This window comes from Prionailurus bengalensis, chromosome C1 (assembly GCF_016509475.1).
Source record: "Prionailurus bengalensis isolate Pbe53 chromosome C1, Fcat_Pben_1.1_paternal_pri, whole genome shotgun sequence".
NCBI classification, from domain to species: domain Eukaryota; kingdom Metazoa; phylum Chordata; class Mammalia; order Carnivora; family Felidae; genus Prionailurus; species Prionailurus bengalensis.
The window spans coordinates 170,304,787-170,317,800 of record NC_057345.1 but is presented as its reverse complement, the minus strand read 5'-3'; the positions used below and the strand labels follow the sequence as shown (position 1 = coordinate 170,317,800).

At 43.8% G+C, this 13,014-nt stretch overlaps 1 protein-coding gene across 2 annotated transcripts in view; it reads left to right on the top strand.

The window, feature by feature from the left end:
• The first annotated feature begins 5,511 nt into the window (after positions 1-5,511).
• The window catches only part of CERKL (ceramide kinase like), a 108,353-nt gene continuing 100,850 nt past the window's right edge, over positions 5,512-13,014 (top strand). Inside the window, exon 1 of one of the 2 annotated variants that reach the window (XM_043577208.1) lies at positions 5,512-6,345. In XM_043577208.1, coding sequence (XP_043433143.1) covers positions 6,108-6,345 — 238 coding nt within the window. In that variant the 5' untranslated portion in view covers positions 5,512-6,107. The remainder of the gene's footprint in view (positions 6,346-13,014) is intronic. The other variant, XM_043577207.1, reaches the window with a different exon arrangement.

Here is a 13,014-nt window from a genome sequence, read left to right as displayed (position 1 = left end):
CCCAATATTCTGACTTGGAGTCCAAAGTATAGAGGGACTAATATCAAAGAGATTTGTGGAAATATCTCCTGTATAATATTATAGAATATGAATTATATATATATATGCACAAATATCATATATCATATATACATATATATGAACAACATAAAGCTTACAAAATTTCTAAAGGAGTTATACACATTTGGACTAACACTTCAAAATTAAAAGAAGCCTCTTGACCTCCAACTTTTTACGGATAAAAAAAGGCTTAAAAACGACTCAGCTGTCATCGTGGGCAATTTCTTGTCAAAAAGAAGAATGGTATAAAGGGCAGAACCAAAATCGCAGAGGTTGGAGGTAAGAGCTGTGGAGAACAGTGAATTAGAGAACCTCTCCTAGGGAGCAGAGCTGAACGTGAGATAAGGAACATGTGATCTAGCAACCCATGCCTGCTTGAATCTCAGAATTGCTCTGAACAAGTGATTGTGATGTGCTTTCTGCCCCACCCTTACCCCCACCCTCGGTTTTCCAGTGGGAGCATTTACTGTGGTTATTCTCTGCACCTCTCCCCATTGTATGTTGATGTGGGGGGCCGATAACTTATATTTGTAGTTCACAGTTTCCCAGAATACAAGGAGCACAAAAAACCTATGTGATCTGGACTTTGAATCTGATTCTGTAATTTTTGCAGAGACATTTTGCCCTCTACCTTTTAGGCAGCAGAGGCCAGAACAGCAGGAACATTCTGACAAAATGTCCACTCAGGATGAGAGGGAGGCTCCCTTGGCAAGGTTCCCATTTTGCATTACAAACACCTGAGAGGGGCCCCTGAGTGGCTCAGTCTGTTAAGCGCCTGACTCCAGCTCAGGTCATGATCTAGTGGTTGGTGAGTTCGAGTTCCATGTTGGGCTCTGCTCTGAAAGCACAGAGCCTGCTTAGAATTTTCTCTCTCTCTCTCTCTCTCTCTCTCTCTCTCTCTCTCTCTCTCAAAAAAAAAAATAAACATTAAAAAATTAGAAAAGAAAAAAAAAAGAAATTACTGAGAGCTGGACACAATTAAAGCTCACTTCACCTACAATGTATGTTGATATGGAGAAATTAAATATGTCCTGAATTTTTCTTTTTTCCTTACCCATGAGATACAATATGTTCAGTGATACCAACAATTAATGCAGGAACTCAATTTATTCCTTTATGGATTCAATGAACATTTATTGAACATTTATTCTTCTCAAGGCACTCTTTAGGCATGAGATAGAGCCATAAGCAAGCATACCAGGTCACTGCTATCATTGAGGTACCCATCTGATGGGAAAGGGGAGACAGACAGAAAAGAAGTGAACAAAAAAAACAATGACATACACTCAGATAGTGGGAAGTACAATGAGGAAAATAACGTTGAATAGGGGTAAACTTTTAACTGGCCAGGGAAGAGCCTCTGAGAAGGTGACACGAAGTTGACCTGGGCACCATGCAAAGCCATGCCATAATAAAGATTGTTCCACACAGAATAAATAACAACAGCAGAGGCCCTGCATGAGGACTAAATTTGGTTTAATTGAATAATGGAAAGAAGGCCAGTGTAGTTGGACACAAGTATAGAAAGAATGGAAGAAAAATGATAGGAGATGGGGTTTGAGTGGGTGGGCAGGAGTCAGATCATAAGGAGTCTCCTACGCCATGGTGGGAGTTTGTATTTTATTCTACCTGCATGGAGCAGTCCTTAATAAAAACTGTTCTCTAAAGTAAACTGGAGTTTGCAAAAGACGATGTTGATGGTAATTTGATAACACCAGTACTCATTATTGCTCACACAAACTCCAAACTTTGAAGCCAACAGAGACTGTGCGAGATTAAAGGGAATGATCTAAGATTATCCACTGGCCAAAGCTCAGGCGTCAGAATTCTTTGCCCCTACCCTTAATGCAGTAGATCTTGATGTCTCAGCGGGCTGTAACTTCACCGGCCTCCATCTGTGGAACTAAGGTGTCCCTGACTTCAGGAGGCTGTCCCATTAGGTCTAACTCTCCTGGATTTGCCCAGATATTTAATGATATCCTGAAAACAATGTTAATAGCAGAGAATTTTTCAAAGTCTTTTGCTCAGACATGAATTTCTAAAAAAAAAAAACAACAACAGGGGTGGAGATTGTATTTCCAGATCTAGCCAAATATCTTCCAAACATACAGCAACCATGTGCCTGTTATATTAGGACTCTTAATGTTTAGTGCTCTGAAAACTAATCCCCAAGTTTCATCCAAAGCAGGGAAAGCGATGTTCAGGAAGCTGCCTGAAAATTTTCAGAGAGCAATGTTCATGCATTAGTGGATCATATATATGCACCACTTATGGGACAACTGATCCTTAAGAACTAGGGAGAAAACTATTGAGGTACTTTAACACTATTATTACAAATAAGTGTTAAAGGAATTCATTCATTCTTTCATATATTTCTTGAGCACATACTACATGCTAAGCCCTGTGCCAGTACTTGAGAATTTAATGAAGAACAAGATAAATTCTCTGACATCAAGGAACTTTTATTCTAGCAACAATAATAACACTTAACATTTATTGTTTCTTGTATTCCGGCACTGTTACTAAGTGCATTAACTCATTCAATGGGAAATCTAGACAATAAACAAATAAGTAAACATACAGCAAGAGGTAATAAGGGATGTAAAGGAAAATAAAGCAGGAGATAGTAGATGAATGGTGGCCTGCAAATATCTATGTCCTAGTCCCCACAACCTGTGAATGTGTTACCTTCCACAGCAAAACGGACTTTGAAGTTGCAGTTAATGATTGTCCAGATGGGTCCAATGTAACCACAAGGATCCTTATAATAGGGAGGGAAGAAGGTCAGAGTCAGAAACAGAAGATGGAAGGATGGAAGCAGAGAGAAGATGCTTGGCTGCGGCTTTGAAGATGGAAGAAGGGGCCATGAACCAAGAAATCCAGGGCACCTCTAGAAACTGGAAAAGACAAGGAAACAAATTCTCCCCTGGAGCCTTCAGGAGGAACTCAAGCCTGTTGATGCCTTGATTTTAGTCCAGTGAAACCAAATTTGGATTTCTGACCCCCGGCAATGTCAGATAAAACATTTGTGTTGTTTTAAGCCACTGAGTTAATGGTAATTTGTTGCAGCTGCAATAGAAAACATACACACAGTTAAGGGAAGGTGAATGATGGAGGAGGGTCAGCAGTGGTCTCTCAGAGATGGTGATCTTTCAGCAGAAGGAGGGAGCCATCTGGTTGGCTGGCTGGAAAAGCATTCCAGCGAGAGGAAGCAGCAAGTCAAATGCCCTGAGAAGGGACTAGTCTCAGTGTGTCCGAGGACTAGTATGGAGGCTTGTGTGAGTGAGCAAGGTGGAGGGTATGAGTAAGTGACCTCAGAAAGGTAACCAGAGCCCAGATTATGTAGGGCCTTGTGCACTTGCCAAGAATTTTGAGTTTGTTCCAAGAGTGATGGGAGATCAGAAGAAGGTTGTGAGCAGGAAATGATATGATTTTGTTACTTTTAAAAAGGAGCAATGTGATTGCCAGGTGGAAAATAGACTCTGAGCTGGAGGAGGCAGTATAGGCAAAAGGGAAAGCAAAGAGCTGGGAGGTTGTTGATGTTGTCCAGGTGAGAGGTATAGAGGCACAGACTGGGAAAGCAATAGGCTGAAAGGAGTGTCTTTTGCAGATGGAATTGACAAGATCTGCCAGCGGATTGGATGTGAGGCCTGAGACAATAAGAAATAAGAATGACATCAAGGATTTTGATGAACCTATTTGCTGAGATTTGGAAAGTTCTGGGAAGGATAGATTTATAATGGAAAATCGTAGGTTTGGTTTTAGATATGTTTCCAATGGTTATTGGACAGCCAAGTGGTGATGTCAGGTAGGCAGTTGGACATAGAGCCTCAAGTTCAGGGGAATGATTAGAGCTGGTGACATCTCTCAAGGAGCCCTGAGGAGGATGGGAAGCCATGGTGCTGATGCCCGTGTGGCTAATCCTGAGGACAGAGACCATGGGCACTGCAACCTTCAGAGCCCTGGGAGGGGACAGCTCATCAAGGGGAAAGACCAGAACACAGCCATTACTTTCATCCTCAACAAACATAAAGCCAGTGTTTCTGACTCTGACCTACTGAAGCAGGAGAAAGGGCAACTTGTAAAGGTCCTAAGAAGTAGCCACTGCCTTGGCCTATTTGCCCTGGCTCTCAGCTTTGAAAATGCCAGTGAGCTCTGTGTTGAGGGTCCAACAGCTGTGAATACAAGATGCTGACTCCAGAGCAGCAACTCCTTCCGCAAGGGCACCAGCCTCCCCAGGAGTGACTGCTGGGCTGAGCCACCTGAAGCCTGCGTGGGTTCAGCAGCAGCTGCACTTCTGCTCCAAGAAACAGCTCTCTGCCATCAGATCAAACAGCGGCTCTTCCCTGCTTCGCTTGGAAGCTTGGGGATTTGTTTTCAGAGCATTAAGCGGTGAGAGTCCCAGCTTAACTGGCACACAGGCGCTTCGGCTCTGAAAGGGATTTGGCTAGGCCTCCAGTCTCCCTCCCTGGTTGTTTGAAATCCAAGTTTGAGCAGAGAACCTTGAGACACTCCTGCTGCCATGCGCTCTTCTGTCTGGCTTTGCGGTGTGAGCAGGACAAGAGAATGAGAGGAGCTTGCGTAGCTGAAGTCACTGGTTCGGCACCAGCACCCTGGAGCTGTATCCACGAGTCTTCAAACTCAGTTTGCTCTTTACCTCCCTCACCCATCACGTTTTCTTGATACAATTATTCTGACTTTCTAAAAAGGCTGCGGACTGACCTCCCACGATGCTCCTCTTCCAGAGAACTCCGTTTCTCTGTTTCATTGTCACAATTTGTCAGCTCCCTGTGAATACACTGCTTTCAGCAGTGATTCTCCGGCCTAGCTGAACATTGGAATCACCTGGAGGGCTTTAAAAACTCCTGAAGTCTGGGTCCCATCCCCAGAGATTCCAATTTAATTGTCTTCAAGTGTAGCCTGGGCCTCTGGATTTTTTTTTTCAACTCCCCAGGGGTAACTCCAACGTGCAGCCACAGTTGAGAACCGATGCCTCCAGACTCTGTGCTAACAAATTATCAGCTAATTTCATGAATCTCTACTATCAGAAGAAAGGGAAGGATAAACCCACCCCCCAGGGCTCTCTCCATTTGCAGGTAACACTACACTGTAGCAACAGCCTTCCAGAGAACAAGCCTGGCTGCTTGTAATCTCCCTCCAGAGAGTGCCAGATCCAGGCAAAGACGAGTTTGCAAAGGAGAAATCTTCCGGGGAAATTAGGACCCTCAACACTGACAGCACAAAGTCACCTTTTATTCATTAAGGTGTTTTTTTTTTCCTATTCCAGTATAGTTATCATCCAATATATTAGTTTCAGGAGGACAATATAACGATTCAACAATTCTAAACATTACTCAGTGCTCATTATGATAAGGCACCTTCTGTTTGTCAGGTGAGAATCTGTGAATGTAAACCAGAGACTTTGGCTTCCTCTCGGGGCTTTTGGGAAATGAGCTCTCTCTACCAGGTGCATAAGATCAGCTAACTACCGGGGGTGTGCCAGCACGGTTATATAGCATGGCCTCTGCCTTCTGAGGGAGCCCACTGGGAAGCAGGTGGGGAAACGAGAAGCCCTTGCCACTCAAAGTGTGTCCCGAGGACCATTGGCATGGGCGTCGCCGTCATCCCGGGCTTCTTAGCAATACAGCCTTTTGGATCTCCTCTCAGACCTCAACAGTAAGAAACTGCATTTTAACAAGATGCCCAGGGGGTAAGTTTGAGAAGGGAGGGCGTATAGAACTGTGGGAAACTCAGTGCACTAAATCCTACTGAACAGGGAGGGCTAGGCGGAGGGAGCCACTTCTTCGTCTGCCAGCATGGGGGACCTTTGGTAGTGAGCGGCAGCGACCCGAAGCCGGCGGCCCAAGATGCCGGACTAGGTCCGGGCGGCCCCGCCTGCCTGCCCCGCCTCCCTCCTGGGTCTCTGCCCTGCGCGCGGTTGCTGTGGCAGCGCCGGACGCAGATCGAGCCGAGGCTGCCGCGGCCTCCACCTCCGCCTCCAAAGGCCTCCCCAGACCCCAGGGTGCCGCTCAGCTAGCGTCTCCGCCATGCCTCGGGGGAGGCGCGGCGGCCGGGTGAGCGCCCTGGAGGGCGGCCCGGAGGAGGAAGCGCCCCCGGCGGCGGCCGCGGTGCCCTCGGCGCTGTGGGCGTCCCAGCTGCAGCCGGAGGCGGCGGCCGGGCAGGTCCTGCTGCGTGGCATCTTCGAGATCGGGAGGAGCAGCTGTGACGTGGTGCTGAGCGAGCGGGCCCTCAGGTGGCGGCCCATCCAACCCGAGCGCCCCGCGGGTGAGTGTCCCGGCACCTTAACCTCCAGCCTCGCCTCCTCCCTGCAACTTCGCCCGCGCCTCCTCTCCGCCCTCCCCAGGCTCCTCCCCCCCCCCCCCCCCCCCGCGTCGCGAAGCCCCCGCCCGCTCCTTCCGAACTGGGGAGAGCAGCCTAGTCTCCTCGCGGCCCCGGGGGCCTCAGGCTACCCGCCCCGCCCGCCTGGCTCCCCGCCTCTGGGTGCATTCCCTGGAGCAAAGTCACGGCTAGCTTCTGCTCTAGGAGGCCGAAAAAAGAATTGAGCCCCAAAGGGCCGGTGTTTTCCAAACTGCGGGAAGGTCCTCTCCTTCGCTCCAAACTGGAGTTTGAATCCATCAACCTCTGCCCGTCCCCTGAAAGTATAACCACTTTACAGAGTACATCTACACGTGGGTTCTGAATCGAACTCTCACTTTGTTGACTTCCGAAACTTTAATCCCCTTTTGGGCTCTCTGGACTTCTCCATCCCTCACATTCCTTGCCTTGTCTAGGATCAAGCCCTCTACCTACGTAGAAACCCTTGATTTTTTTTTTTTTTTTTTTTTTAAGTGTTGACTTTTAAGTCCTCATGCTGCTTATCGCACTCGCCTTTTATTGACTTGACTTCAGTTATTTGGAAATGTTACAGTGCTGTATTTACAACAACTATTTCAAGTCTTCGTCGAGAGAAAATTGCTCAAAAAACCTTCGGATGTGACACTGTCTCTCCTGGCTAAATACAAACTTAAGAAATTATTTTTAAAACATTGCCTTCCGTTGCAAAACCAGGCGCCCTGTACTACTTCTAGTAAAGTATAGAAACATGCCACTGTTCTAAAGTTTCCCGTGCAAAAAAAGCTTACAAATGCACTGAGTAGGCTTAGCTAAAATTACCTTCTACCTTAATTAAAATGTTTTTAGGTGTCATGAAAACCAAGGTAGAGTGTTTTATTGAATCTCTGAGTTAAAACCGAGGGATATGGATGTAGAATTATTCCGTGAAGTTTTTAAGTCCGTTTGAATTTGGGAGATCTAGAAGTTTCTAAGTTATATGAAGTTTAGGTGAGCCTACAAGAGCCAGCTTAACCTACAATGAAGGTGAAATACTACAGAATTTAAAACGAGACCTTGCTCAGTGAGAGCTCCTATAAATAAGTGTTGCGGTACTGGGACACAAAAAGGCAAATAATGACACGGAAAAAAAAATGCTGTTGTAAATTAAGTGGTGATGGAGGAAAAGCAGGCTTGCTCTGTGTTCATGGAAGTAGAATTTAAAAACTATACAGGTTGAAAGTTTTGATTGTTTTTTTTTAAACTTTGCTTGAAACCCCTTACTTTTCTTTCACCTAGGTGTATTTTTTTCTTAATGAAGGCCTAGTGTGCAAACTTCTTCAGGCCTTTAAAATTGGAAATACAGAATCCTAGCACCTTAGTAAGAACCTGTATTTATAAACAGATGTTTTACCTAGTAAAAGGAGTGGGGGAAAGAAAAGGGAGTAAGAGGTATACTTAAATGAAATGATCTCTGATGTAGAATTAGTTTAGATATGAATGCTGAAAGACCAATGAGATTGTCCAGATAATAGAGGATAAGTTGTGTCAAGGTTACCATGCTTGGGAGGACAGGGTATAGGAGGATGTAGTAGGGGAGACCATGGGTGTATTGGCCCCAGGCCGTGACTGGAGGCTCCAGGAAGGGTGGGGGTGGAGTGTGGGATCCACCGGGCTTTATTAGATCATACATAGGAAATATTTGCAACACCACTCAGTTTTTGAATCTGAGTAACTTAGTTGCTGCTTTTAAAAGTAGACTTCGTTTTTTAGAGCAGTTTTAGGTTCACTGCAACATTGAGCAAAAGGTACAGAGATCTCCCATATGTTCTCTGCCCCCTACACATGCACGGCCTCCTCCATTATCCACATTCCTCATCAGAGTGGTACATTTGTTACGATTCATGAACCTACGTGAACACCTCATCACCCGCGTCCATAGTTGATGTTACCGTTCGCTCTTGGTGTCTTACATTCTGTGGGTTTTGACAAACTTGTAATGATGTGTGTCTTGGGGTTCCCCAGGGAAACAGAAGCTTGGCTGTATGTTTGAGGAGATCTACCATGGGGTTACGGAGGCTGAGCTCTACCACTGTATGCCATTTGCAAACTGGAGAACCAGGAAAGTCAGTGGTATAATTCAGACCAAATCTGAAGGTCTGAGAAGCAGGAGAGCTGATGGTTTAACTGTCAGACTGGATCTAGATGGGGAAAAGGAAAGCTGTTCGGAACCTGTTTTGTTTGCTGTCAGTACCTGGAAGAGTACCTGACACGAAAACCATTGTTGAATGAATTTGTTAACTGGCCTCGTGAACCTTACTTTTGCCTACTGCGTTGTACTACTGACTACACAGCTACTTGTGACTTTTCATCACCTGCAAGAGTATCCTCTCCCCTTTTGTTAAGGTATTGGAATTCTTTTCTATAAAAACTTTCTTAAGCTAATGTTGGCCTACTTCTCCACTGTGGGTATCCTGGCCAGAAGGTTCCATCGTGCTAAGCTGCAAGGTGGTAAGCACTGACCTGGACATAGATTGACCAGGATGCCACCACTATGATACAAAATGTGTACACAAAAGGGCATCATCTGTTCAGAAAATGTTAACCACAAACTGCTTAATGATCTTTCTATTGGAATCTTAAAATTTGACCATTTGTGAAATCACGAGTTTATGCACGTGAGTATAAAGTAATTACCGAGTTAGCTGTGACCTAGAAAGGAACAGAATCCAGAAGAAATAGAGGGATCAGGTGAGTTCTTTGAGGCTTCGTGAGAAAAGGCAGGCAAGTCTGGGGCATGGAACCCAGACCAGGCAAAGCAGATCAAGGGTAGTACCACAGTGTGGGTAGCCCCCAACGGTCTCTGAAATTGGGGAATAAGGTGTCAAAAATTAAGGGCGCACAGAAAGGGGACATGGGCAGATGTATTAGACAATTTTGCATATTTTACAGCGTAGCCCTTCACTTGTGCTGTTACTGGATCAAATACATTCCGAGTTCAATATTTTCAAAAATATCACAGATTGCCTGTTGGCATTGTTCTAAATCTCAGCCAAGGACAAATTTCTAGGCATGTTTGCTTAGCAAGTAGTAAGCTTCTATTTGAAATGTTAGATGGAAGCAGAAGGTAGAAGCATTTTTGTGCATCCCCAAATCGGGATCTGCTTACTGTACTGTGTGACTGGGTAATAATGCTTTCCCATAAAGGAAAAGCTACGGGTGAGGAGAGTTCGTAATGGGTAGGATTACACTGTATTAAGCTCAAATTTTAGTACAGTTAAGAATGATCAATTTAGGAATTTCTGTGACACGAATGCCAAATGCCCACAAATGTGTCTGCCATTTCACAGTGGGAACTTCACCATTTACTAATGGATAGCACCTTGACATAGGAAAAACACGATGGGATCTTTTATAGGCTCCCTGCTCCAGCTGTCTGTACTCTCCTGTCTGTGATGTAGGAACATTTTCAGGAGTGGGCACCAAAGGATATGAGGTCTTGTCTGCAACTAACAGGACCATAACTGACTTTGGGCAAGTAATTTAATTCCACTTTTTCATCTGCAGAATGAGGCATTTATATTACAGTTGACTCTTGAACAACTTGGGTTGGAACTGTATAGGTCTACTTACACACGAGTTTTTCTTTCTTTCTTTCTTTTTTTTTTTTTTTTTGATGCAGTACAGCACTACAAATCTTTTAAGATTTTCTTGACTTTTTTGTAGCTTTATTGCAAGAATACAGTATACAATACATTTAGCATACAAAGTATGTCTTAACCATATCATGGATAAGGCTTCTGGTCAACAGTAGGCTATTAGTAAGTTTTGGGGGAGTCCAGAGGTAGACGTGGACTTTTGACTGTATGTGGGTCACCACCCCTAACCCTTGCATTGTTCAAGGATCAGCTGTATATAATCATTGAAAACCAACTCTCAAGTTGTGTTTTAGAGAAAATACCTATTTTTATAGACTTCAGATGTTAGGACATCGTAGGTAAGTCTCTGGTTTGAATGCTCAAGGGTCAACAGTGTGATGTGTGGGAGGAGGTGTTGTATTTTCCAGCAGGAGCTTCTCCACCCTAATGAACTTCTAATTAGAAGAAACATGGGAAATACGGGCCCCTTGCTCCCCTTCCCCAGCTTCAGCGCATAGTGATGAGAGGTGGAGGGTCATCTCAGCACAGGGCCTGCCTTGAGAGAGGAAGAAACCATTTTCTGATAGAAAATTATTGGTCAAGCTAGTCATCAGACTTTTTTTTTTTTTTTTTATGGGCAAAAGGACTAGTTTAGCTTCAATATCATTTCCTCTACCTTAAAAAAAATTGTTTTTTAATGTTTATTTCAGAGAGCAAGAGAGAGACAGCATGTGAGCAGGGGAGGGGCAGAGAGAGAGAGGGAGACACAGAATCTGAAGCAGGCTCTAGGCTCTGAGTGGTCAGCACAGAGCCCGACACGGGACTCAAACCCATGAACTGTGAGATCGTGACCTGAGCTGAAGTTGGATGCTTAGCCGACTGAGCCACCCAGGTGCCCCTCATTTCCTCTACCTTTTAATCAAAGTTCAGGGCAAGGATTTTACAGTACGTCCGGTTAGCATCTGAAAATTATGTTTTAAATATTAAAAACAAAGAGTTTCAAATCTTAGGGCTTAAAAATCTCTATTTTTCATGGACTTACTACTGCAGGTTACACAATTTCATGTTAGGTTTTTCCAAAGGGTTGTTTGTAACTCAGCTCTTAGCTGAGTTGAAGGAGAGCAGTAACCAGAAAATCTGAGAAAGCTGGGCTACAAATTAAGGTCTCTTTTGTGAGAGCTAAAATGATTTGCTTTATATTTGCTGGAAACTTACCAATGTGAAAGGTAGTGTGGGAAAATGTGAAAATGAGAAAATAATTTAAAAACAAGAGTAAATGGTTGTTTGGGACTTAGCAGGGCTGGGTACATTCTAAGTATTAATCTGCCTAAGCTGTTTGGGAACAGATGTACGTGAAACAGATCCCAGTCTTCTGTTGTGTACATCCAAAGTGAGACATCTGTCGGTGGACCTTGTGGTCAGAAATAATGGAAGCAGGGGTTAAACCCCAAAATGACCTGTTACGTGAATTATTGAAGGATTAATTACTCAGTAAAACCTGATGCTTTGATTCATCAGTGTACATGTTAAGAAAATACTTCTTTAAAAAAATTGACAATCTGTTCCTACACTGTCAAATTTGAAGGAATTTTTAAAAGATGGGTGTGAAAAATCAAGCTCACCCTGTAACTGCATGTACTGTTAATGAAGTTTTTAAATGGTTTGGAAGGTCTGTTAACCTATTATATAAATATTAGGTAGTTATATTGTATAAATATTAGCTTTTCATTAAAGTAAATTGGTCCACACAGAGAAACAAATGCAGAATGGATCTCTAAAGCATGACCGTGCAGTTAAAATTTCTGTGGTGATGGAATGTTCTGTATCTGAACTGTCCAGATTGCACCATCCATGTGTGGCTATTCTACCTGAAATGTGGCTAGTGTGACTGAATAACTGAATTTTTATTTAATTTTAATTTGATAGCTGCATATGGCTAGTGGTGATCACATTGGACACCCTGACTTTAATGCATGCAGAGTTGAAATCGTTTATTTCCTTTATTCCTAGGTATTGGTTTTAATCTTTATAGGAAGGCAAAATTTCAAATCTTAATGTACAATTGATATGGTTATACCACCTGAGCTACCTATTTAAGGATAAATCCACTTAATCCAGAAATGTCAAAGTGGCAAAGTCCTTTCACGTATTTTGTGAATACAAAAAATACTTTGTTTATTGCAAATCATTTGATAGTAAAGTTGAAGTCTTGTCTATAAAAATTGTTATTCCTCATAGTTATTATTTGAACTGAAATTCAGCAAACTAATATCTTTCTTACTATAAAAATAGTATGTACAAAATAACTGCCCTGGCCTGTGTACCCTGACCCCCGAGGAGTCTGCATATTGTTATTCCTTAACCATGTGGCACTATCTGAAGGCAAGTACTTTGAAAAACTTGATCTATTATTTCCCCCTTCTTTTTGCCCTCTCCTACATGGGATCTTTGGGGCTACAATTGGCACATAAATACCTTCCTAGGAGTGGGGAACAGTACATGTGCTGAAGCCAAGGGACTTAAAAATTGAGGGTCCAATGGCTGGATCAAGGTCAGTAAACCAGAGAGGTAAATCCAGATGGGATTGTCTGAAGTGGGAAGATCTGAAGTGACTTGCAGAAGTCTAAACGTAAAGCTAAAGAATCAAAGAGCCATGGCAGTACTTTGGGTACTCAGGATAGTATTGCCTCGACTAGGCATTTTTGTGCTCTCTGCAATTTGGGAGAACGGACCATCGTTGTTTAAAGACTAGGGATACAGCTGTTAAAGACTAGGGATACAGCTAGGGATCCCTGTTAAAGACTAGGGATAAATTGTTAAAGACTAGGGATACAGCTGGGTGGCTCAGTAGATTAAGTGTCTGACTTCAGCTCAGGTCATGATCTCCCGGTTTGTGAGTTTGAGCCCCGTGTCAGGCTTTGTGCTGACTGCTTGGAGCCTGCTTTGGATTCTGTGTCTCCCTGTCTCTCGGCCCCTCCCCTGCTTA